The sequence below is a fragment of the Rhinopithecus roxellana genome, chromosome 4, assembly GCF_007565055.1.
Source record: "Rhinopithecus roxellana isolate Shanxi Qingling chromosome 4, ASM756505v1, whole genome shotgun sequence".
In the NCBI taxonomy this organism is placed as follows: Eukaryota; Metazoa; Chordata; class Mammalia; order Primates; family Cercopithecidae; genus Rhinopithecus; species Rhinopithecus roxellana.
The window spans coordinates 146067336-146092134 of NC_044552.1; the positions used below are offsets into that span (position 1 = coordinate 146067336).

The 24799-nt window shown below is 35.4% G+C and overlaps 2 protein-coding genes across 5 annotated transcripts in view; one reads left to right on the plus strand and one right to left on the minus strand.

Annotated features, from left to right (window-relative positions):
- PEX3 (peroxisomal biogenesis factor 3) overlaps positions 1–21296 on the minus strand; it is a 46777-nt gene extending 25481 nt beyond the window's left edge. The window contains exons 1-8 of one of the 2 annotated variants that reach the window (XM_010362687.2): positions 20949–21257; positions 13061–13192; positions 9265–9346; positions 4114–4157; positions 2438–2562; positions 2069–2135; positions 1907–1961; positions 1184–1352 (exon numbers count right to left, since the gene is read on the minus strand). In XM_010362687.2, coding sequence (XP_010360989.1) covers positions 1184–1352; positions 1907–1961; positions 2069–2135; positions 2438–2562; positions 4114–4157; positions 9265–9346; positions 13061–13192; positions 20949–21021 — 747 coding nt within the window. In that variant the 5' untranslated portion in view covers positions 21022–21257. Of the gene's footprint in view, positions 1–1183; positions 1353–1906; positions 1962–2068; positions 2136–2437; positions 2563–4113; positions 4158–9264; positions 9347–13060; positions 13193–20948 lie in introns of both variants that reach the window. The other variant, XM_030928917.1, reaches the window with a different exon arrangement.
- Positions 21297–21378: 82 nt separating this feature from the next.
- The window catches only part of ADAT2 (adenosine deaminase tRNA specific 2), a 34391-nt gene continuing 30970 nt past the window's right edge, over positions 21379–24799 (plus strand). For all 3 annotated transcript variants that reach the window (XR_004056991.1, XR_004056990.1, XM_010362695.2), the window contains exon 1: positions 21379–21498. Coding sequence is in view for 1 of the 3 variants with exons in the window: in XM_010362695.2 (XP_010360997.1) it covers positions 21403–21498 (96 nt within the window). In the remaining 2 variants the exon portion in view is untranslated. The remainder of the gene's footprint in view (positions 21499–24799) is intronic.

Consider the following 24799-nt stretch of genomic DNA (forward strand, 5'->3'; position numbering starts at 1 on the left):
TCTTCATCTGTTCTTTTGAATTGTTTTCTTTTTGGTCTTGTTTTGAATTTTGAAAACTGTAAATTACTTTAGAGTCCTAAAAAGATGTTTTAATACTCTTATTGCATCTCCTTGAGATTCTATTTTGTAAGCTGTCTCTTGTTTCATTAATTCTGTTCCATCTGTTCTGTTTGATCAGTTTAGTCTCTATCTTTCAAGTTACAGGGTTTCCTTAAATGGGATGCAACATTTTTTTTTTTGGCCTACTCATGAATATAGGATCTCTCAGCACCTAAACAGGTTCATCTTTGGGGTCTCTGGGAATGGGAAATCCTGCAGGCAATGGGAAATCCTGCAGGCAATGTAAACAAGGCATTCTGTTCTAACAGGTCCTCTACGCTGAGGTATGGCATGGGGGCCTCTCTGTTCTAAGGCTTTTCCAGTTGTCAAGTAAGAGCTGTTCTCCCAATTAGAAAGAATGGGTGCAAACCAGTAGACAAATGAAAAACTACTAATTTAGGAAATGAGCCATATAACCTGCAATCTGGCATTTTTAGTATTCTTAATCAATGAATAACTTATATAACAACTATCCAGGACACACCAGTGTTTAGCAACACTATGGTTCATAATTTTTGGATTAGACCTTGTTGTTTCTCAAGTGGATGACTATAACCTCCTCAGTCCATTTTTGTACTTTCATCATTAACTTTTTTAAAAAGCAAAGGTGATTGTGTTACTGGACTGGTTAAAATCTACCTTTCTTTGTCTATAAATTGGAGTTCAGACTCCTTATCTTGGCATACAAAGCTCTTTATAATCTTGCCCTGACCTTCAGCTCTATGTTCTGCTAGTTGATCTGATACAAAAACACGCTGTAGCCCACTAATTGAATTTGTATCTTCAGTTCCCCAAGTGTAATAAACATGCCTTACTCATTTTACATCCCCAGCATACATCACAGTATGTACTGTCACATACCTGATAATAAAAATGTACTGAATAGCTAAAATTGTTAAGTGCTTCTAACTAGAAATCACTCATAATGGCTATTTGTTTTCTACGGGGTTTTACTTCAGTTATTGAAATATACACCTTTCAATCACTTACCTTTCAAGAGACTCAGAAATCAAAATTTCAAGAGAGAGTAAAATTTTAGAAGTATAGAGTAACTGGTTTGGTTAAATGGTTATGACTTAAGCACCTGCACTGCTAATGGAGTTTCTTCATCTGGCATCATATAATGGCATAATAAAGATTTGGATCCATCTTTATTAATCCAAGAAGAAGACTTATGCTGCTCAACGAGATTTCTGATTTCTTTCAGTTTTTGCTCCAAGTCCAAAAGGGACAAAGAATGTTTAAGAGAAACACTAGAAACAGAGAAAAGGGAATTGGGATAAATCGAAACTATACAACACATCCTACATACACTCTTTTCTTAACAGGCTACTATCTAAAATCTTGTTTCTTCTGCTCACATCTGTACCTGCTGACTGGAATAGAATGGATTAAGAAATCAGCCACCAGTTAAGGGCCATTACTACAGAGCCAAGAAAAGTATTTCTCTGGATTTCATAAGAGAATTCCTACTGTAATTATAGATATTACTAGTTTAAGTGGGAGGAAAAAGCCTCAGAGGCAGATTTTAAAGTAGGTCTTTTATCTCATGACCCAGATATTTCTGATTTGTATGAAATCAGTCAATTAACAATGAAATATTAAAACTTTCCCCTATGTATAAAAAGGTTGATTCTGACAAAGAAAATGGATCCCATAATGCAATATCCCAGGATGGTATCTGATTAGATTACAAAGAGTTTCACAAATTATCATTTGTCAAGTCACTGGCTTCACTAGAACAATTCTAATTTTCTTTCATTCATCAGAATCAGGAAGTCAGAAAAGTCAAAGAAAAATGCCTTACCTTCCTAAAATCTTCTGCACAGCTTGTTTAATGACAGTGATCAATTCTGTCAGGCCTATTAAAGAAAAAACAAACCTAAAAGCCTTGCTTAGTTTAAAAATTCCTCAATAATACAAATAAATGAATTAAAATTAGTATAAAAGTCACAAATAAGAATCTTACCATCTCCAAGAAGGTGTTGAATACTTGATAAATATTGCTGTTGGACATCTGGGGGAGCAAGAATTGCCTGTATAAAACAAAAATACAGTTAAATTATCCAAGTTTTAAACTGGTAAGTAATGTAAGTAATGTTTTCAATATAACTTTAGGTGAGATTTTTCAAGATCTGAAGTGATAGAAAAAATAACATTTTTTAACATACCAAAAATTCTAGTTTCAAAGTATAAAAATTATTCATAATATTAACAGTTCATAATCACATGAAATATAAAAATATTTATTTCACAGAAATTGTTATCAGGATAAATAAGCTAAACTTTGAACCGCTTGAGGGAAAGGACAATGTCTGTTTAAGTCTATTAAACTTACGGTGCCATTTTTGCCAACTGCTGCATTATCCAGGTAAATATATCCACCAATTATGTTTAACTGGACCCGCAAAAGAACAACCAGCATACAAGTACTGTATACAGCCACGATACTTCTTGTGAAACCTTCATAGAGAAAAGAAAACCATTTGGTACTGTGATTAATACAAATGTGTAAAATCATGAACCATCCCTATGGTTATTTTTTCATAAGATGACTTTTAAAAATATATTTACAGTTGTTTCTAGTATAAAAATATATCAATTCAAAATATTTCAGTCTCTCCTTACAAGTTGTTTAATAAAAATTAGGTATGATCTCTTAATGACCAATAAAATATATTAGGTGAAAGAGGTATATATTATTAGCTTAGAAAGGAAAACAAGGAAAAGTCTGGGAAGCACAAAGAATTGCAGCTTCAGAACTCTTAGTTGTCAGTGGAGCTATTTTCAAGTAACAGAAGAGGGCTGAGTGTGGAAGAACTCTAGCCTTCAATGGCAGCTTGAGGAGGATGAGCCTGTTTAAGGGTTTAAGGACTACAGGAAGGTACAGAAAGGCTGGGGAATCTTGGTAAGACAGGCTTCCCAGTAGCCTAGGACAAGGTGTTCAAAAAAGAGGAGAGAGTGAAGGTGTTGACTGCTGCCGAGAGTCCTAGCAGGAGGAAAATATCCAGTAGATTTGGCAACACAGAAGTTGTTACTGACGCTTGAGAGACCTGCTTGGGTGGAGACACAGGTTGTGGAAGCCAGGCTGTAGTACATCAAAGCATGAGTGGGAGTGAAGAAGAGAAGAAAGGGAATGTAGAAATCTTGGTCATAAGGATTGTAAGAAAGAATAGGCCGGGAACAGTGGCTCATGCCTGTAATCCCAGCACTTTGGGAGGCTGAGGCAGGTGGATCACAGGTCAAGAGATCGAGACCATCCTGGCCAACACGGTAAAACCCCGTCTCTACTAAAAATGCAAAAATTAGCGGGGCATGGTGGCGCACACCTGTAGTCCCAGCTACTCAGGGGGCTGAGGCAGGAGAATTGCCTGAACTTGGGAGGCAGAGGTTGCAATGAGCCAAGATTGTACCACTGCACTTCAGTCTGGCTATAGAGCAAGACTCCGTCTCAAAAAAAAAAAAAAAAAAAAAAAAAAAAAAAGAAAGTATAAAGGTTGAAAGGAAATATAGGGAACTAGAGAGGTTTAATTTGTTTTCAAATAGGCAAGGCTTAAGCATCATTCTGTTGACAAGGATTAGCTGAATGGAAGGAAAAACAGGAATAACAGTTCTAAGACAAGCAGATATATGGGCCCTGGTTTAGCTTTTTGTTTCAATTTTTTATCACTAACAAAAGTTTACAATAAATATCAAAGTAAATCTATGATCTGGATTGGAATAAAAACTTCCTTTAAAGTACATTAGAGATATCAGTACCTAATAAAGGCATATGTAGTCTAGGACAATTTTACCTACCATCATCATCATCATCATCATAACAATAGCACTACTACTAACAGTTACTGAATGCTTTCTATGTCCAGACATTGATCTACTTGCTTTACCTGTACTATATTATTTAACACTAATAACAATTCTAAAAGGCAGGTAAAGGAGAATCATCCTAATGGAATGCAAACATTTCCCTTTATATTTTAAGGATGTGCTGTAACACAGAATATGCAGGCTTACTTATTATCTTCAGATCCTCCCATATTTCTAGCTTGTTTGAAGGCCTAAAGGACAAAATAAAAAAAAAAAAACGAAAATAATAATCTAGATAGTCTAATAGAAAACTCTGAATTTTATAGATCTATATTTATTTCAAAAAATTAAAAGCAACACAGCATTAACTGCAGAAAAGCAAACCCACGAAATACAGTAAAAAAAAAAAATGTAATTCCAGTAATCAATAACAACCACTTTCACTGGTATATGTTCTTACAATCTTTTTCTCCTTGAGTGTTATGTATAGATATATTACAAAATCACATAGGAAAAGCAGAGGGAATGTTTCTTTCTCTAATTTGCTGTTTTAGAAATAATGAAGTAGGTCCTATAATCCTTCAAAGGTAAATATGAAGTGTTTTTTTGTTGTACGATCATAAACACATGAATTTACACATATCTTTCATGTGTATCAATCCACTGCAGTTATTATCTCTATCGATGTTCAAATTGCCCATCTTTCACTTCTGGAAGACTATTCACATTGGCTCCTGAATCCTTTTGATTTATATGATTTTTTATTAGTCTTTTACAGAATCCACAGTTTCTGACATGAAAACTTGTTCTGGGTTCATCTCGTTCAATTCTTGCTGCAGACTTGAAATCACCAATTTCACTGGGTCCTGTTTTCTCATAGCAGGAAATGGTAGAGACCAAAACTTTTGGTTAAGAATGTTCATTGCTACTGGGTAGGTCATTATTTCTAAGATTTTTCCAGTGAACTAAGCTAATAAATAAGTGTTTATTTATTTATTTATATGTGCATATAATCAAAAAGGTAATATACATCATGAATTCATACTGATATTTCTAAATTAGTCAAAATTTAGAAAATTAGTCAAAAGGTTTTTAGCTTAATCTCATTGATTTTGCATTTGTATTTCTTTTGGTCCACATTAAAAACAGGTGAAACCAACATAATCACTAATTTGCTTCATCCCTCACTCATTCACAACCGTCTCAGTGTAAAAGAGTTTAAGGTTTCTGTTTTTCCAATTCTTTGTGTGTGAAGACTATATGGCCTACTAAGGATATACAGTCAAATTTCTGTTTCAAAGTAATTTAGCACAGTTTCTGTCTTTGTAATTATACCAACAACTAGAATCATATATAGGTTAATTTGATTTATGGTACTATATAGTTTTGGACATTATTTTTTAAACACTGTAATTTTATAATATTAATATGATTCCCAAATCAAATTTATATAATATGGTGTATTCAAAAAAGTCTGTTCCTATCCCCCTTAATTTTCTCCCTTCTTCATAGGTGACTGTTTAAAAAATGCGTAAACTTTCCATTGTTTTGTTTTATATAAGCAAATACGTATATATACATTTATATCTGCCCCCTTAGATAAGTGAAACACATTATACACATTTTTCTTTACCTTTTAAAAAATATAGCAATATATCTTGTGGAGATCACTCCACAGTACTACAGTAGTCCCTTCTTATCAACTTGGGGGATACGTTCCAAGACCCTCCGTAGATGCCTGAAACTGAAGATAGTACCAACCCCCTACATATACTAGGTTTTATCCTATACATATGTACCTATGATAAAGTTTAATTTATAAACTAGGCACAGTAAAAAATTAACAACAATAACTCACAATAAAATAGCACAACCGTAATATGCCAGCATAATTACTCTGGCACTCTGGGGCCATTATTAACTAAAACAAGGATTCCTTAAACACAAGCACTGTGATACCTCAACATCCAATCTGATGGCCAAGATGGATACTAAGTGACTAATAGGTAGATAGCATCTACAGCATGGATCTGCTGGACAAAGGGAGATTTCATCATGTTATTCACAATGGCACACAACTGAAAGCTTAGAAATTATTTATTTCTGGAATTTTCTATTTAATATTTTTAGACCATGGTTGACCATGGCTAACTGAAACCTTGGAAAGTCAAACCTTGGATAAAGTGGATGGGACTATTGTATAAAAATGGTAGCCATTTTCCTCTTCTAACCAAAGGATAGTACACCATATGTGGAGGTAGTTTAGAGCTTTTCAAACCACTAGTGGAATGATCAGTGCTTTTTTTTCCTTTTCCTTTACAATCTGTCACAGACCAGTGCTTTTGCTAAATACAATAAAAATAAATTACTAGAAAACATGAAATAAAAAAACCATAGATATAAAAAATACAAGTCCATATTCTTATTATTTTCAGACCTAAATTTGCATTCCAAGAAGAAATTGAGTTACTATTACAATTGTAAGGATACTACTAGCTTCTTGTCTTTCTTTGCCAATGAGCAGACTGTTTCAGTTACCTCTTTCCTAGATGGCACAGGTTAAGAAAATGTGTTGAGTAACTCATGCAAGACACTGCTTCAACCTTAATCTAATCTAGTGTTCAAGACTCATGGCAGAATGTCATATGTATTCTGATTAAACTGGGAATCAACCACAATTCAAAGGTGAGGTATGTAATGTATCATAAGTAACTCGTATCTCTTTTTGAATGTTCCCTCAGAAAAATTTCTAAGTACTTCTTATAAAAATTCTAAATGAAAAAAGATAAGAAAACAGTGATTCCGAAAATTTCAATATAGAAAGTGCTTAGTAGTGAGCCATGATTGTGCCACCGTACTTCAGCTTGGGCAACAGAGTAAGACTCTGTCTAAAAAAAAACCCAAAACCAAACGAACAAAAAACTGTATTTTATTTGGGATGATTTTGGTGGGAGAAGACAGTTATAGTTACCCAGGACATTTCTTCATGTTTACACTCAACATTATTAGACCTTAAAAGTAGATTTTTAAATACTGACACTAACTTTTTAAAAAAAACTCCAAAATCTACATAAAAGATTCCAAATCTATGCAGAAGAACAGAGAAAAGTGCTTTCAACGCAAATATTCCTTTCAAATGATTTGTCTGATGGAAATCAACTGCAAGTTAAATACAACCAGACTCTTTAATGTCACTAAAATATTCATAATAATTCTTAAACTTTAGGCCTTCATGTAGAAATAAAAAAAAAGAGAGAGAGAGAATTACACGAATCCTTTCAAAGTGTTCTACTTCTCTTATGATAGAGGATGTTTACGATTTTTTTTTTTTTTTGCATTGAAACTTCATTGCCAATTATCAGTCTTTAACAAGCGTGCTAAATATCAAAAACAGTGATAACTGTTCATTTGCTATTGTGAAGTTGGCAGAATAAGACTATCAAATCATCTACTTTCTGATTAGTTATTATGAAAAATAGTTTAAAGAAAAAAAAAAACTTGCTCAACAGGTTTATATGAGACCAGAGTCTCATATAAAACTAATATAAAAGCAGTCAAAAGATTGGAGGCCTTATTTAATCACACTTTGTAAGGGATCAACCCCTTATTTATGCAAATATTTTTCAAATGGATATTACCCTTCTCCCCCCACCAAATTACAAATAGTAATTTCAAATCAAAAGAAAGCCAAGAAAAAGTAACATTGAGATATTTAAAGAGGAAACTGTGAATGAGGACAACTGTGGCCCATCTTAAATTCTCCAGAATTTAAGAAATTCTCCTGCTGTGTACTGATAAAGAAAAAGAGAATTACATCTTTTCTTTAAAGCTGTCCAGGATTATCCATCAAAATTAATCCCTTGGTTTTTTTGATACTCCTATATTTTCCCTTTACTTTTTGTCATTGCACTAAGTATGTCTGGAATTATGATAATTTATTTAGTCTACTTCCTCCTTTGGATGAAAAGGTCTTAAAGAGACTTTATCTTAATATTAAATCCCCTTTTAAAACACATGGAACATAGGGCCTTGCAGGAAACAGATTCACCATGAAGGAAGAATGCCATCATGATCATTTTATCTGTATTATGTTGCTTTTATAAAAATGCTATTCACTTATTTAATTTGCCTTGCCTTCTCATCATGACAAAATGTAAGGAAATTAAAATCTACTTCTTTTCAATTCCTACCTATGTACATACAAACATAATCATTTATTTGATCAAAAGCAATCTGCTTATATGTTTCTTCATAAAACTGTATGAACTAATTTATAAGCTAAACCTTGTATCTGTAAGAAGGAAGGAAGGTCTGTCTACCTCTAAGAATGAAGAAATTTAAAATGGAAAACCCCTCATCACTAGCATTCTGTTTTAATAGGATACAAGAAATTTCAAGTACACAAATCCATTGTTATTTTGGAAAGTATTCTCTGAATATAGTAAGTGTTTTAAAGAAAATTCCCCACTTGTTATGTAGCCTGTCTGAGCACTCAATTCCTATTGCAAAATGAATAATAGTAACTGCCTCACAGGGCTATTGTGTAAATTAAGTGGGAGCATATACAAAAGGTACCTAGCACCAGGGCTAGCACAGTGGGACAGTTTAGAAATAGAACTACTATTCCCCTGGTTATTTAGAGGGTGATTAAAGGCAAGTGATTACTTTAGGAAGGCTATAATGATTAACATTTATTTAGTGAAACCATTTCCCTGCCCACCCTTCCATCATTGTCATTAAAATAAGAACACATTTCCTGCTGGAAGTCTTCTCAAACTAATACAGTATCATACTGAATTACAATAACCCAACACATGCAACATGCAGTATACAAGGTTACACATGCGAAAGTGCTTTTGGAAACAGCAAACTGCCATGGCAATGTCAATTATTAGTATTTATGTTCACGTTATGTTTGTATTTCATTTTGCTAGTAATTTAAAATATAAGTCCTGTATACCTTATTTAAAATGTATGTTCACATGCTTTATTACACTGTAAGCTCTTTCAGAAGCACGATATTTAACATAACTTTGTTAGCTTCACAGCATCTGGTTCAGGAACACATTTCACAAGCACTCCAATAATCAAATTCATGAACAATTTCGAAGTGCTATAAGGTCTATTTATATGAAAAACAATACATACAAATATCATTGCCTTGAATGCTTTGTGCAAAAAAGTAGAGCACAGACAAAATTAAATACGGATTAATGATATAGTTAATATTTTTCTTACTGAGCCTATATAAGCTTTAATTAGACAGAAAAATAACAAATATATTTGAAAAGGGTATCAGTTCATTCTATAAACTTTAAGTGCAGTGCATAAACAGAAAATGCTATAACTTGCATTTACCTGTTTTTTAGAAGAGCTGTGAGACTCTCGGAATTCAGTTGCTGCATTAAGGCCTCTCTCAGTGTTGGAAGCATGGACAGTACTGTAACACAAAAAATAAAATAAAAAAGGTCACAAGTGATATGACTGCCCTCACTAAGAAATACACATTGTTTTAGGCTATATGATAGGGCTAGCAACTAGAAAGAGTCAGAAGGGAAAGTCAGGGCTAGATAATTCAAATTATTATTATTATTATAAAAATATCCTAACAAATCATTTATCTGCTAATGTAATTTAACAAAATTATATAAACATTATGATCACAGCAACACAAACACATACACACAGAAGAAAGAATAGAAATAATTATTCTCAGATTTTAACAGTGACCTGGTCCTTTGAGCTATGGATTATGAACAATTCCTTTTTTTCTTTTCTATACTCTTCAAATTTTTTACAATGTGTTTACTTCTGATATAATGACAATAATCAAAGACATTTTTATATTCAGCTATACTTTTTGCTTCATTTTTTATTTCTAATTTTAGAAAAAGTTTATTTATTAAATAATACAAAGCAATAAACATTTATTATAACCTAGACAAAAGCACACGGGGTTAGGAACTAACAGTTGCTGAGTTTCAGTTTGTCAGTGGGTATTATTTGTTACTGTTTATTGTAAATGTTTACTGTTTGTAACACTACAAATTAATAAACATTTATTATAACATAGATAAAAGTACACTAGGTTAGAAACTAAGAGTTCCTGAGTTTTAGTTTTAGTTTTGTCAGTGGCTGCTGTTTATTGTTTGTTACTCCCAGGAATAACGTGAAGATGAAATGAGACTAGCAATCTATGGGAAAAAAACTTCATGTGATTTTTAGGAGTTTATTTGTGGCTCTACATGTGGAATAAGAAATGTAGGAGAATAAGAATCTGTCATGGGATCAGAGAAAAAAAAGAAATGGAGAAATACACACATAAAAATGTAAAATGAGTTTCTAAATCCTAAATAAGTAATGATAACAAAATGAAAAAATATGAAGACCACCACATTCCTTCTTTTTTTTTTGAGACAGAATCTCACACTGTCACCCAGGCTGTAGTGCGGTGGTGCAATCATGGCTCACTGCAGCCTTGACCTCCTGGGCTCAAGCAGTCCTCCTGCCTCAGACTCCCGAGTAGCTAGGACTAGAGGCGTGGGCCTCCATGTCCAGTTAATTTAAAAAATTTTTTGTACAGATGAGGTCTCACTATGTTGCCCAAGCTTGTCTTGAACTCCTGGGCTCAAGCATTCCTCCCATCTTGGCCTCCCAAAGTGCTGGGATTACAGGTGTGAGCCACCACACCTGGCTATGAACACCGCATTCTAAAAGCGAAAACTTCTTAGGTAAGAAAACTAGTTATATTTACCCCAAAGCACTCATTTTTTTTTCTAGTATATCAATTACATCTTATCCAAAAGAATAGAAATTTGATCATATTATTTGTAACCCCAATATCAATGTTCATGTTATGCATTGTACAAAAAAATGCAGAACGTGCAGAAAGCTAATTTGGGAAGTTTTCATTGAACCTATATTTTGGCTCATAGAGATCAAATATTTTACTTTTAATTGCCTATAGTCAGCTATTTGTTCATCTTAGGGTTGCGTCATGGAAATGTGTGACCCCTATCTTTTGTTGGAGGAGCATAGTTAATTGATAACCCCAGCTGCCACTCCTCTGGATCCATTACCATGTTTGCACTGCTCCCAGCCAATGACACTACTTGGATGGGGACACTAAAGCAGGCCCATTTCTGCAGGTCTCCTCTACCAGAAACTGTGGCTTGCAGACTCCGCATTGGTCTCCCAACACTTTCTCAGAACTGTGCTGTAGTCTGAGACTCTTCTTGCCTAATCTTTCTTCCTTCCTTGTCTTTTTCCCTGCACAAGTGTCAGACCTGCACTGTGGCCTAAACGCTTTGCTTGCCTTCTTCTGCCTCCCTTACTCTTTATTCTTTACAGGCATTTCTACTAGTAGATCTCTGGGACATCTAATCCCATCCTAGCATCTGCTTCCCAGGGGACCCAAATGGACACAAGGGTCCATGTCAAAGTGAGATGTATTTTAAGACCCCAGCAGCTACATTTTACTTTTCTTTTTGAGATGGAGTTTCTCATTCTTGTTGCCCAGGCTGGAGTGCAATGGCATGATCTTGGCTCACCACAACTTCCACCTAGTGGGTTCAAGCGATTCTCCTGCCTCGGCCTCCCAAGTAGCTGGGATTACAGGCATGTGCCACCACGCCCGGCTAATTTTGTATTTTTAGTGGAGACGGGGTTTCTCCATGTTGGTCAGGCTGGTCTCAAATTCCTAACCTCAGGTGATCCACCAGCCTCGGCCTCCCAAAGTGCTGGGATTACAGGCGTGAGCCACTGCGCCTGGCCCATTTTACTATTTTTTGAAAATTCAAATAATAACCGGAAATGGACCATTCTCTAAAAATTCATTAAAATGTCCTAGGCAGTGCCAATATATTGAAGGGTGAATGTCAATTTAAATAATTTCATAATTTTTAAGAAGTTATTATTTACCGAGTATTTATTATACATCAAGCACTTTATAGGCATTACCTCATCAAGGCCTCACAAAACATTTTTGAAGTGGCTTTTATAATATTCATTTTACTCTCAGAATTGTTATGTATAGTATTTATGATTACTATTTGCTTTGCAGAATGAAGGTATTTTTCTGAGTATTACTACTTCAAATACTAAAAATCATACTCTAGTTGTAATTTTGAATGTGCCTCTTACTCTTCTTAGTCTCAGCCTCAAGTAAAATGAGGTAAGTAACCTAATAATAGAGGCCTTTAATGCTAAAAAATTTCTACTTTTAAAATTAGATAAGGAGAATGTACCTTTATAAATTCTAAATTAATTGTTCTTGAAATAATGTTAGAGAAATGAATAAGCTTTAAACAATAAAAAAGAAAAACAGGCTTTGCATGGATTTGAGAACTAGTTCTTCAACAGTTATGCCAGTTAGAACACACTATATGGGCAGGTTGATTTTGTGATGCATTCACCCAGGACTATGTTTCTAGCTGTGGAGGTTAAATTATTGCCATTAATTAACATTGCCTGAGTGTATACTACTGTAGCCGACTCACAGGTCTATTGTTGCCTACTGTAAATTTAATAAATGTAATGACTCTTTCCTATGGCCCATATGCCCAGTGGGATCAAGCCTACTTCTGCAGCCTTGTTTCCTATCACTGCCATTTTCATTCTGCTCTAGCTACATGGCCTTTTTGCTGTGTCCTGAAAATACCAAGCTTGTTCCCGCCTCAAGCATTTTGCATGGCTCCCTCCATTGTAACATTTGGTTTCTGCTCAAATGTTACCTCAAAGAAACCTGACTGTACTGATCCCCTGTCTTACAGAACTTCTCAGTCCTCACATGGCTTTATGGTCCACCTGGCAGCCATCACTGCCTAAAGTTACTTATTTGTTGTTTATCATCTTTTCCTCTCCCTAGAATATAAACTCCAAACGTCAGGGGCTTTTTGTTGTTGTTGCTCACTTCCTGCTTCCCCAGGCCTGGATACAAGCATTTGCTAAATGAATTTAGTATTTGCTAAATAAAATGAGTGAACTGATTTTTAAAATTCATATTAAAATGATGTAATTCAGTTAAATCATTCAAATAATTGCTAGATTTATCATCCTTTCTTTGCCTTTTCCTCCAAATTTGATCCTGGTGATATGCAAATTAATATAAACCATCAAACAACTTTACACATGTATAAATATTTCTCTGTCTTACCTGTCATATTGCAAGTCCTCTGGTTACTTTCAAAATGATACTGTCGTCGCGCTTGGGCAATGTATTCTGCAGCCTCCCTTTCCTGTATTTCTCTGATTTTCTTCTGCCCGTATTTCCCCAGAATATATACTCCTACAATCATTTAAAAAAGTACTATATTAATTAGAGTACCAAAAATTCTACACAGTATTTTTAGCCTACTTTATCCAATTATAAGTTTTACATTAGTGGATACCTAAAATTACAACATTTTAAAACCTAAATAAAGAATTGTGTAAGACTGGCCCAAAGAAAAGGAAATCAGCATTTTTACAGTCAATGACAGAGGAAATGATGGGCACATAAGGACTAGGCTTGAAGAAGGGAAAGGAATTAAATCTAAAAAGTCTGGTAGTACCTTTACTAGGTACATGTCCAGCAATGGAGAATTGTTTAAATAAATGATAGTCCAGTCATACAATGAAATCTTATGCAGGTATTAAAAACCACATTGCTAAATAAGTAATGACTCAAGGAAATATCCACGTTACATTGTTCGGTGATAAAATAAGATCCCAGAAGTTTTTACTTTTTTTGACAGAAGCATATACAAAAAAATAGGTGAGTTTTAATTTCTAAAATATAATAAACAATGATCATTGCTGAATGGTGGGATAATAGGTTATTTTGTCCTCTATATTTTCTTCAATTAACACAAAATACATTTTAAAAATATAAGAAAATTTTTAAAAGGAACAATGAAAGAAAGGTAGTCAGTCAGGTAGAAGTCTATTTATCCATCCATGTGTTAGAAAAATCTCTTTGAGATAAGGACAGGAAATATAACTCATCTAAAAATCAGTAACTTGGTTGGAAAAAAAAGAGGAAAGAGGGTACAGAAACTCCTAAATTGTAACACCACAGGATAAGAATATAGGTGGTGTCATGCGGCCTGTAATTTAACAGATTTCAGCATAGGCAGTATGATATAAGTGTGTACATTTTGGTCTATATCTGAGGGGCAGTCAGTTTTCCTAGCTGGGAATGTGAACATTCCAGAGTGGTTAGTTAGCCACACTTGATCAAAAGCCACATTCCAAGGCTTAAGCTCTTCAACTAGCTTTTATCACCGATCAGCACCAAATATCTTTTAATTAGCATAATGAGTATCAGGAATGGATTTTCATAGATTAAATTAATGGTTTTCAAGATACTGGACTAGCTAAAACAGTTTAGTCATATTCATATGAACTAGAATATACGAATCCAGCAAGTCCTTCACCTTTGCCTGAGATCCTTAGTTGCTAGTTCAAAGGATTCTTAGTCAAGTGAGTTAACCAGGTAGCCAACCGAATCCTACAGCTAGAATACTGTTGCATTTTCTTCAGGTAGATCTTGTATAAGCAGTTCTGTGGTAGCATGAAACAAGGACAGAACACTGGGACTTCAACAAGCTTACAGAACAGGTTGTGTTAACTTTTCATCTCTGTTTGCCAGTAGATGTTTTTAAGTGTGCCAGAACTTGGCTTCATTATAACCTGAGAGCAAGGTTGTAAGTAATTAAGTAATGCTCACCTAACTCCCACTGCCTGTGACCTCCGGTATCTACTAAAAATAACCTAAGAATTGTGCATGACCTAAGTAATTAGATTTGGTTTGTCACAGGTAGAAAGTGAACTGCAAAGCAGATACATATCCTGAATTATTTTCACTAATACAGGCGTTATAGGTGAACTGATAAGATATTACATATTCTTAAAAATAGTAGTTCAGTAAAAGGGTATGTGCTAAAAACAATCAGAACTACAGTATGATTGTTGTTGCTATATTTATATGCAAATTAATGTATTATAACCAAGCTTAAAGAAGAAATGAGAGTTCATATTAAGTGCCTTCATGGCTACCTTTCCTGTACTCCATTCTAAAGAAACTGATGATAGTGCGACAATACCAACAAAGGAAACTGACTTATATTTCACAAAGTTACTCTATGACAGGCAACTCTGACATAAGAGATCTGAAGGAATTGTTTGTATCTTATTTGCACAACAGCTTACTGAAAGTTACATGTAAAATGATTATTTCTCAAAGTATACTGTAAAATCAAACACTAAGATGACACTTTTTCCACAGGTACGAATTTTTTTCTTCAGTAATAGCAAATTTGATTGGTGTGTTTTTCTGGGGAGAAGGTCCACTGCTTTAATCAGAGTCTCAACAAATCTGATAATTTTTTTTAGGAACTGTTATTTAACACATTTCAGCATAGGCAGTATGATATAAGTGTGTACATTTTGGTCTACATATGAGGGGAAGTCAGTTTTCCTGTGTGAAATTTTCCTGAATGTGAAATGAGAATGTGAACAATATAGAGCGGTTAGTTAGCCACACTTTGATATTCTAACTAAACTAAAAAAAGAAAATGAATTGTTATGGGTTGAATTGTGTTAACCCCCAAATTCATATGTTGAAGTCCCAACACGTCAGAATGTGACCTTATTTGGAAATAGAATCTTTACAGTGGTAATCAAGTTAAAATGAAGTCATTAGGATGGGTCCTAATTCAACAAGACTGTTGTCCTTATAAAAGGAAACTTGGACATCGACAATTGCAGAGGGAAGACAAAGCAAAAACAGAGGAGATGACCATCCATGAGCCATGGTGAGAGGGTTAGAATAGATCTTTCCCTTATACTCTGCAGAAGGAACCAATCCTGATCTTAGACTTCTAAACTTCAGGATTGTAAGATAATAAATTTCGGTTGCTTAAGCCACCCATTTTGTGGTACTTTGAAATCAGGCTACAATCACACAATCCATTATTTTTCTTGAGTTTAGCACTGAACTAAGTTCTTATACAAGGTCTAATTCACCTAGGCTCATAAATTCTGATTTTGTCAGATTTGTCCCCCTAGAAAAATAAGAATGAGAACAGGTAATTCATTAGCTAAAACATGGAGCTCATGACTATCTACATCAACAGTCTAGCCTGGAAAAGAGGAGATATTGAGGGCTCTGGTATCAGATAGTTAGTGACTTTTGAGAAAGTCCCTTCTTCCCTCTGTGTCTAAATTTCTTCATTCATAAAATGAAAGACTGGGATTATATGAGCTTTAATGTTTCTTTTGTAGCTATGATTTTACATATTAACAATGAAAATATTTACTAAATACCTTAAAAAATAAATGTCAAATGCTTTGAGTTTTCCTTTAATAACATTACTAGTAAAATAAGACTTCTAGTCTTTCTACAATTCAGTTGTTTTAAAACCATCTCGTAGTATTCTCTTTCTGGATGAAAATCCCTACAATGCAACTATTTCACAAGGGTAATAATTTCAAAAAGAGTTTGAAAATAACCTATTAACATTGTTCCCAATCCAACAGATCACCAAATCCTACTATAGTATTCTGATTCTATTTCAGACATATTTTCTAAATCTTGCCAATTATCTACAACTTCTTTATCAGTGTCTTCACTTAGACCCTAAAAATTAATGCTCTTGAACTGCTTCAATAGTTCCCTACCTCTTCAGTTTCTGGTCACACACCTGTTTAGCCCATCTTATACATGCAAAGTGATTCTTCTAAAACATAAATCTGATTATATCACTCATGCTTTTAGAATCCTTCAACATCTTGCCATCATTTCTTAATGTGGTTTCCCTGTTCCACTTACATCAGAATTACTTGGGACAATTTAAAATGCAGCCTTAAAGGACACTCCTTGAAAATACCCCCAAATGCCTTATTTTGCATGATGCTGCATCCCCAGTACATAAACTCTGACTGGGACTCAGTCAGAATTCAATAAATATTTGTTGAATTAAGGAATTCTTGAACTGCATTCTAAACCTAAAGAACCAGAATCTGGAATAAAGGATCCTACGTTTTATTAAACTCCTTAAGTGATTTTTTTAATCCATACTAAACTCCAGGAAGCACCAATACAAAGGATAATATCCAAATTATGTAGAATGGCTTCATAAGGCCCTTCACAATCTGTACTCTAGTTGCTTTTCCAAGTTAATCTTTTGCCACTTCTCATTTGCACAGCCATAGTGAAATACAGTTTCATTCATAAAAGCAATGTTGTTGAACCTCTTGAATAGCTCTTTTTCCTGCTGTGTCCTTTCTCCTTTGCTAGCTTTAAAACTTAAGTAGAAATTCTTCCTTATGAAGCTTTGCCTGACATCTTCACACTTTCTTCTCATCTATGCTCCCACAACACCCTGCTCTATTTTCATACTATACTATCATATTACTTTTATTTCCATTTCTGTACCATGAGTCCAAAGTCAGGATCTGTCTTATTCCTTTGTATTTCCAGAGTAAAGTACAGTGAGAACAGGCACTTACTCTCATTCAAATGTTTGTTCAATGACAGAATGAATGAATGAATGAATGAATGAATGAATAAAAAATGTGAAGAGGCCAGAGATTACAGGATTTAAGGTATAAATCAAAGTCAATATTCTGAGTTTTTTAGAAACCAGCAAGTCAATAAATATGAGTCTGGTTGCTCTCTGTTCTCCAATACTTTTTCCAGTGCAATGGTTCTCAAAGTGTGGCATGGGCACCCCTGGGGTCTTTAAGACCATTTCAGGGGGTCTATAAAATCAAAACTGTTTTTGTAATAATACTAAAATGTTATTTGCCTTTTTCATTCTCATACTCTCCCATACTCATACTCTCTCATGAGTATACAGTGGAGTAATTCAGAGGTTACATGCTGTATGATATCACAACTGACAGAATATAGAAAGAGATGAGAATCTAGCTTTCTTCAATTAAGTCAAACATTAAAAAGATTTGCAAAATGTAAAACAATGACACTCATTAATTTTTTGAAAATGTTATTTATGTTAATATGTAATAGGCTTATTTTTAAATGAATTAATATTTAAATTTTCATTTTCATTTTGAATATCATAACTATTAATAGATATAAAATTTAGAAAGCTTTTGAGGGTCCTTAATTTTTCAGAGTATAAAGGATACCTTAGACCAAAAAGTTTGGGAGTCAATTCTCTAGTCTTTTCACAAACTGGTCAAATTATGCCAGGCTCAGTGGCTCAGGCCTGTAATTCCAGGGCTTTAGGAGGCTGAGGCAGGACGACTGATTGAAGCCTGGAGTCTGAGCAATGTAGTGAGACCCCCATCTCTACAAAATAATTAAAAATTAGCCAAGCCTGATGGTGCACACCTGTAGTTCTAGCTACTTGGGAGGCTGAGGTGAGAGGATCACATGAGTGAGGAAAAGTGTGAAGATGTCAGGCAAATCTTCATAAGGAAGCCTTTCTACTTGCCTTACATTGTAAAGCTAGCAAAGGAGAAATCAAGGCTGTAGTGAGCTATGATCACACCATTGTATTTTAGCTTGGGTAAAGAGCAAGACCCTGTCTGAAAACAAAAACAAAAACAAAAACTGAACACACTCAAACACCCAAAACTGCTCAAATTATACAAACTGGTGTAAACCAATTAGTTACCCATCTAAAATTTGAGGAAACAGAAATTGTTACTTAAGAAGGCCTGCTACTCAAGGTTTTACTTACTTATTTCCCCCACTATTGAATGGCCAAACTTCTCTAAGCATGCCTGTTGATAGACTGTCCAGCTTTCGAGCCTGTCAAAATGTGTCTCTTTTTCCATGAAATTCTTCCTGATTTTTCACAACTGTATATGCTACTTGCCAGTGTGATCTGTACAGCATTTTTTCACCTCTCTTGTTTTTCTGTATCTCAATTACATGTATACTTGCTTTTCCTTCCTATCAGACCATAAAGACCATGAAAGCACAGTGATATAATGTGAAAAGAGAATGTGCTTTGGGGTCCAACACACCTGGGTTTGAATTCCAGTTTCCCTTCACTAATTCTGAGACCTGAGGCAAGTTTCTTAAATTCTTAGGGCTCTTGTTGCCACATTTTTGAATGGGGATAATAATAACTGCCTTCTTGTCATTCTGCCTAAATAGGAAGAGCTTAGCACAATGCCGAGTGTAAAGTGGGCTCCCAATAAATAGTAGCTGTTACTATTAAAAATCTATAAATATTGTATTTCCATACATACTACTTTCAGCACTACAGGTACTTGATAAATATTTCTTAAGTCAGATTAGTTAAAATCTAACATACTGTAGAACTTTCTCCCTGAAGCAGAAAGAATACGAGGCTCAAACAAATGCCAACCACGGTCATCTACTCTTCCTCTTTTCAGACTGACTCCTTTATTGATATAAAACATTAGGATTATTTTCTCTTTCTGTCCATCTGAACTTTTCTTTTTTTGCATTCCTCTTATTCGGTAACTATAAGGCTCTTGTTAGACTTTTTTTTTTTAATTATAAATTTCTTTTAAGTATACTCTTTTGCTTCCCCTGCGATTATTTCTAATTTACCACAAGGTTGTTCCATAAGCTGAAGGCGTATTCCTTCTGAGATTGTTAAAGAGATAATTTTCCTTCCTTCAGTAAAGGCAAAAATACTTTATTTGTATTTCTTCAATCACACATATATTTTTAGCTTTTATAAATAAAATGGACTCGGTAGTCTTAGGATAATTTAAATATACATTAGATACTAGAGAATGAAGATATCAGAAAATACCTTTTATATATAAAGGATTTCTCAAAGATGTTCAAAATTCACATATGCTTATTATTGATCTGTGATAGATGTCAGAGGCTGCAAAACACCATCCTTGGCTCAGCAACAAGAACTCTGTTTCAAACTTTCAAGCATCACCAAAATCTGAAGTATTGATGCTAAAGGTATTGTTAATTGCAAATTGTTTGGGGAGAACAGAATACAATCTAATAAGTATTGTTAATTTCAAATTGTTTGGGGAGAACAGAATACAATCTAATATGTATTGTTAATTTCAAATTGTTTGAGGAGAACAGAATACAATCTAATACTAAGAGAAAAGCCAACCAAATTCTTTGGGAATCTCTGTTCTTTATTTTAAGTACTTTTGTAAACACAGCACGTAATAAGTGATAAGAATATTTCTCAAAAACTCAAGTTACAACAAATTTCCTCTTTTAAAGTTCCTAGACGTTCTTTTCATATAATTCACAAAGCTTTTTATTCCCTCCTTCAAATACCTGAATATTATCACATGAGCATTGTATGAGGGAAAAGGGTCTCAAGATTTTTATCTTATCTGTTTCTAAATCTCCTCTGGGCCAGTGCAACTCAGTTATGTCGGTTAGATTACATTGATCCCAACCTTGAAGATCCTGAGGAAGATTGCGCAATATCCCTCAAGCATTTTTCTTACTGCCACAGTTTGTATTCTAAAATGGCAGAAACAGAGCTAAAATATTGATTTGTTTTTCTTTAATCCATATCTTTCAGTCCTTCAGGACAATTGCGCTGTTTTCAAAAATTCAAATCGACTTTAACCACCACCTAGATTATCATTAAACTCCCTCCCCTAGATTATTATTAAACTCCTGAGAGTTTATTATTATTATTTATTTATTTATCATTTATTATTAAACCACCTCCCCTAGATTATTATTAAACTCCTGAGAAGGGTGAAAGCCATAGTGCCAAGAGTGCCAAGCAGCAATGAAGACTCTCACAGGAAAGCAGAATTTTTTTAAAAAAGTTCCTGTAACAGAAACTTAAATTGTAATGAATTCTCCAAAGGTCCGTGAGAAAAAAGGATAGGTGAGAAACAGAGTTAAGAGGCGGTGACAGGGCAAAGGGCACAGAGGCATTTCTTAACTGCAGAGATGGGAGAACCCTTGAGGTTGGCCACCTCCCTTTCCATCCCATGGTTGATCGAATCCCCTCTACAGATCCCAGACTAGGATCGCCCTGGCCTGTTACTTTAGAAAAAGCCACCTCTCCCACTCACTTCTCCCAATGCCCCCTTTCAAGAACGTTGTCACCCACCTCCAAGGACCGTGCCCAGGAAGATGCATTTCTTTTTGTGGCGTTTCAGAAAATTCCATACGGACCTCAGCATCTTTAGGCCCTAGGGGTGTGGGCTGACTATGGGTGAGGGGCTGCTTCACCGGGAAACTGTTTCTTCGTCAACTGGCCCAGATGACCAAGCAAGAGCGCCGTCGTCCCGCTCTGCGCTCTCCCGAAATCACAAACGTAGCTTTCCGCAGACTGTCACCTGAGCGACAAGGGGGCGTGGACTAGAGCAAAGCAGCTGCGCTTTCTGCCGCTACCGCGGCGCAGCCGCCACCGCTCACTGGTCCGACACGCCCAGGTCCGTTCAGAAATCGCTCCCGAGTGCTTTTCCATTCGACTCCCCCGGAAACGGGGGCCCGGGCCCGCCGCGTTCCGCTGCCCGCGCTCCTCCTCCGCGGCGGCCTTTGGCGCTGAGTGGTGGCGGAGTATGGAGGCGAAGGCGGCGCCCAAGTCAGCTGCAGGCGGCGCGTGCTCGGTGTCGGCAGAGGAGACAGAAAAGTGGATGGAGGAGGCAATGCACATGGTGAGGAGCCCGGGAGGTGAATGCTGCGGGGTGGGACCTTTCTCCAGCCCTCACCCCAACCCCGGCATTTGAGCAAACGTTCTTTCTCGTCACCATAATTTTTGTGGCAGTCAGATGTTCTGGGTGAACAACTGGCTTTACTGCCTCGAAACTTTCTGTAGCCCATTCTCACAGTGGCTCTGGGCAAAGGAAAGGGAGGAAATACAGAAATTATTTGTTTCATTGGGCTGGAGTATGCTGCAGACTTAACATTCTGTCGCTGGCTGGCACGTGCTGCCTCCCTTTCCTTTCTGTGGTCACACTCTCCAATCTACAAAGTCACATTATTTGAGGTTTTGGCCCCTGGACCATGTCCAGCAGAAAGAAGGAAACTGAGAACGTTTCTGGTAGAGAGCAGTATGGAAACAAGTCCCTGTAGAATCGGTGTCTCGCATTCATTCATTCTTTACTCTGCCGTTTTACTTCCTTCCCTGACTCCCTTCAGGTCTGCGGAGTAAAGGGGGCTTTCGACAGAATGGTGTGTGCTAGCGAGCTTCTTAACTGGGAAAATAGTTTGTTTGTAAATATGTGTATTTTCATTTTAATAACTGTACATGCCACATGCCACATAATGACCTGTAGGTAAAGGTCGTTATCCTGGAGCATTAAATCTACTCACCTTAGCCCTATTGTCCCATCCAGGTACTAACCAGACCTGACCCTGCTCAGCTTCCGAGATCGGGGGACGTTCAGGGTGGTATGGAGGTAGACAACACTAGTCTCTATGTAGACTTCTGGGCTAAACATTTTTGCTACCTTTTAGGTTGACCTTGGGCTAGCACATGTAAATACATTTATATACGTTTACAAACAAACTGTTATCCCAGTTAAGAAGCTCGCTAGCACTTTTCAGCTCCATTATAATCTATAGGACCACATATACAGCGGTGGTCCTATAGGATTATAACGGAGCTGAAAAGTTTCTATTGCCTAGTGACATGTAGCCCTCTTAACAAGTACCTTTTTTCCTTTAAGACCTTGAAGAAACATGTATATGCCAAAACCCAAGAAGCAGCTGCCTCCTTAATCTTGTGTAGGAGGAGGTAAACTATGGAATCACATCCCTAGGTGTTTATAATACAATTAAGAGACAAAAATTTCAAAGCCAGAGAGGTCTAGAAATTCTTTGAAAACATCTATATGTTTAAAAAGATAAGATACAAAGTAGCATGGCCAGATGCAGTGGCTCATGCCTATAATCCCAACACAGAAGGCAGAAGCAAGAGGATCTCTTAATCTCAAAAGTTGAAGAACAGCCTGGGTAACATAGCGAGACCCTGTCACTACTAAACAAAAATTTAAAAATTAGTAGGGCATGGTGGCATGTGCCTGCAGTCCCAGCTACTCAGGAGGCTGAGGCAGGAGGATTGCTTCAGCCTTGGAGATTGAGGCTCTAGTGAGCCATGACTGTGCCACTGTACTCCAACCTGGGAGACAGAGCCAGACGCTGTCTCAAAAAAGAAAAAAAAGATACAAAGTAAAGGAAATGGCAAAGAAGGAAAATATTTGCGACATATATAAAAGGACAGGTTTAATAACTATATATTATATATTAAATATATATATTTATATTATATATATAATTATATATTTAATATATTATATTTATTTATATAAATATTAAATATATATTATATATTAAATATATATTAATATATTAAATATATATTAAATATATAATATATAAAATATATTATATAATAAATATATAATATATTATATATAGTATATTATATATTAAATATATATTATATATTATATATATTATATATATATATAAAATCTAAGTACTTTCCGAAGTCAGAGGAAATATGTATACCCTAATACTGAAAAGGTCAAAGGATATGAATATATTTCTTTTTAAAATGTCCTTTTATTTTTAAAAGTGTTTTTTTGTTTAGACAGGGTCTCTCTGTGTTGCCTAAACTGGTCTTGAACTCCTGGGCCCAGGCAGTCGTCCCACATCAGCCTCCCAAAGTGCTGGGATTACAGGTGTGAGTCACCACACCTCACCTGAACATGATATTTCTAAAAGAAGTGACGAATAGCCAGCAAATGAATGAATACACAATTTCACTATTAATGAAATTCAAATTAAAATGATTCACAATTTTTCACCTGTTAAATTGGCAAATGTGAAAGCAATTTTAATGCTTGGTGATAATAAGGGTGTGCATGTCTGAGGTGTTTGTTGGTTGGGAGGAACTGAATTTAAAACACCCTTTTTTTAGGACAATTTGGCTAGGTAGATATAAAAGGCCTTAAAAGTGAGCTTATCCTTTGATACAGTAATGCCCCCCCCTTTTTTTTTCCCAAAGTGAAAATATTTTAATGTTTTCTTTTTCTGATTATGTAAATAATTCATGGTCATAAAAAATTCAAACTATAAAAAAGAGTTAACAAATTATGTAAAAATTACCCGACAGTCCTACCATTAGAGATAATACTATTAGTGTTTTGGGAGCATCCTTCCGTATCTCTCTGTCCATATGTAAACATCCATATGTACTTTTGCATAAATGGATTTACATGTTCTTTTTTCGATTATCAGCACTTTTTTTTTGGTAGTCTTAATATATTAGTCACTCCTCCCTACCTCATGGTATTTCTGTTGCTGTGGAATGACTATCTAAAATGGGACAAAGAATGTATGTGCTTTGAAATTATATAGGTACTCCTGTATTGCCTTCTAGAACCATGATGCCCAATATCATAGCCACTAACCATGTGTGGCTGTTTAACTTTAAACTAATTAAGGTGAAATAAAATAAAATCCAGCTCCTCAGTTGTGTTAGCCACATTTCAAGTAGTCAGAAGCCACATATGACCACTGGCTACCATAATGGACAGTGTAGATCAAAGGATATTTCCATAACTACAAAAGGATTTGTTGGATAGCATATGAAGTTATCAACTTTACTACTTGTTAGGTTTCTTTCTGAGAGCTAAGCATAGCATCATCATAGGTTATTGTTTTAATCATCATAGCATGTTCAGCATAGCATTCTAAAGATAGGCTTGGAAAAAAAAAATATGACTAAGTAATAGTGTTGCACTCTTGGTGTGTTCCAGATACTATGCTATGCACAGTGTTTTCATGTGGGCCATGTCATAAGCCCCACAGCAGCCCTGTCAGGTGAGTATTATTATGGTCCTCATTTTCAGATGGGGATATTGAAGCTGAGAAAGTTCAGTAACTTTCCCAAAGTTAGAGAGCTGGTAAGGATGGGGCTGTGACTTGAGCCCTGTCGTCTGCTGTCAA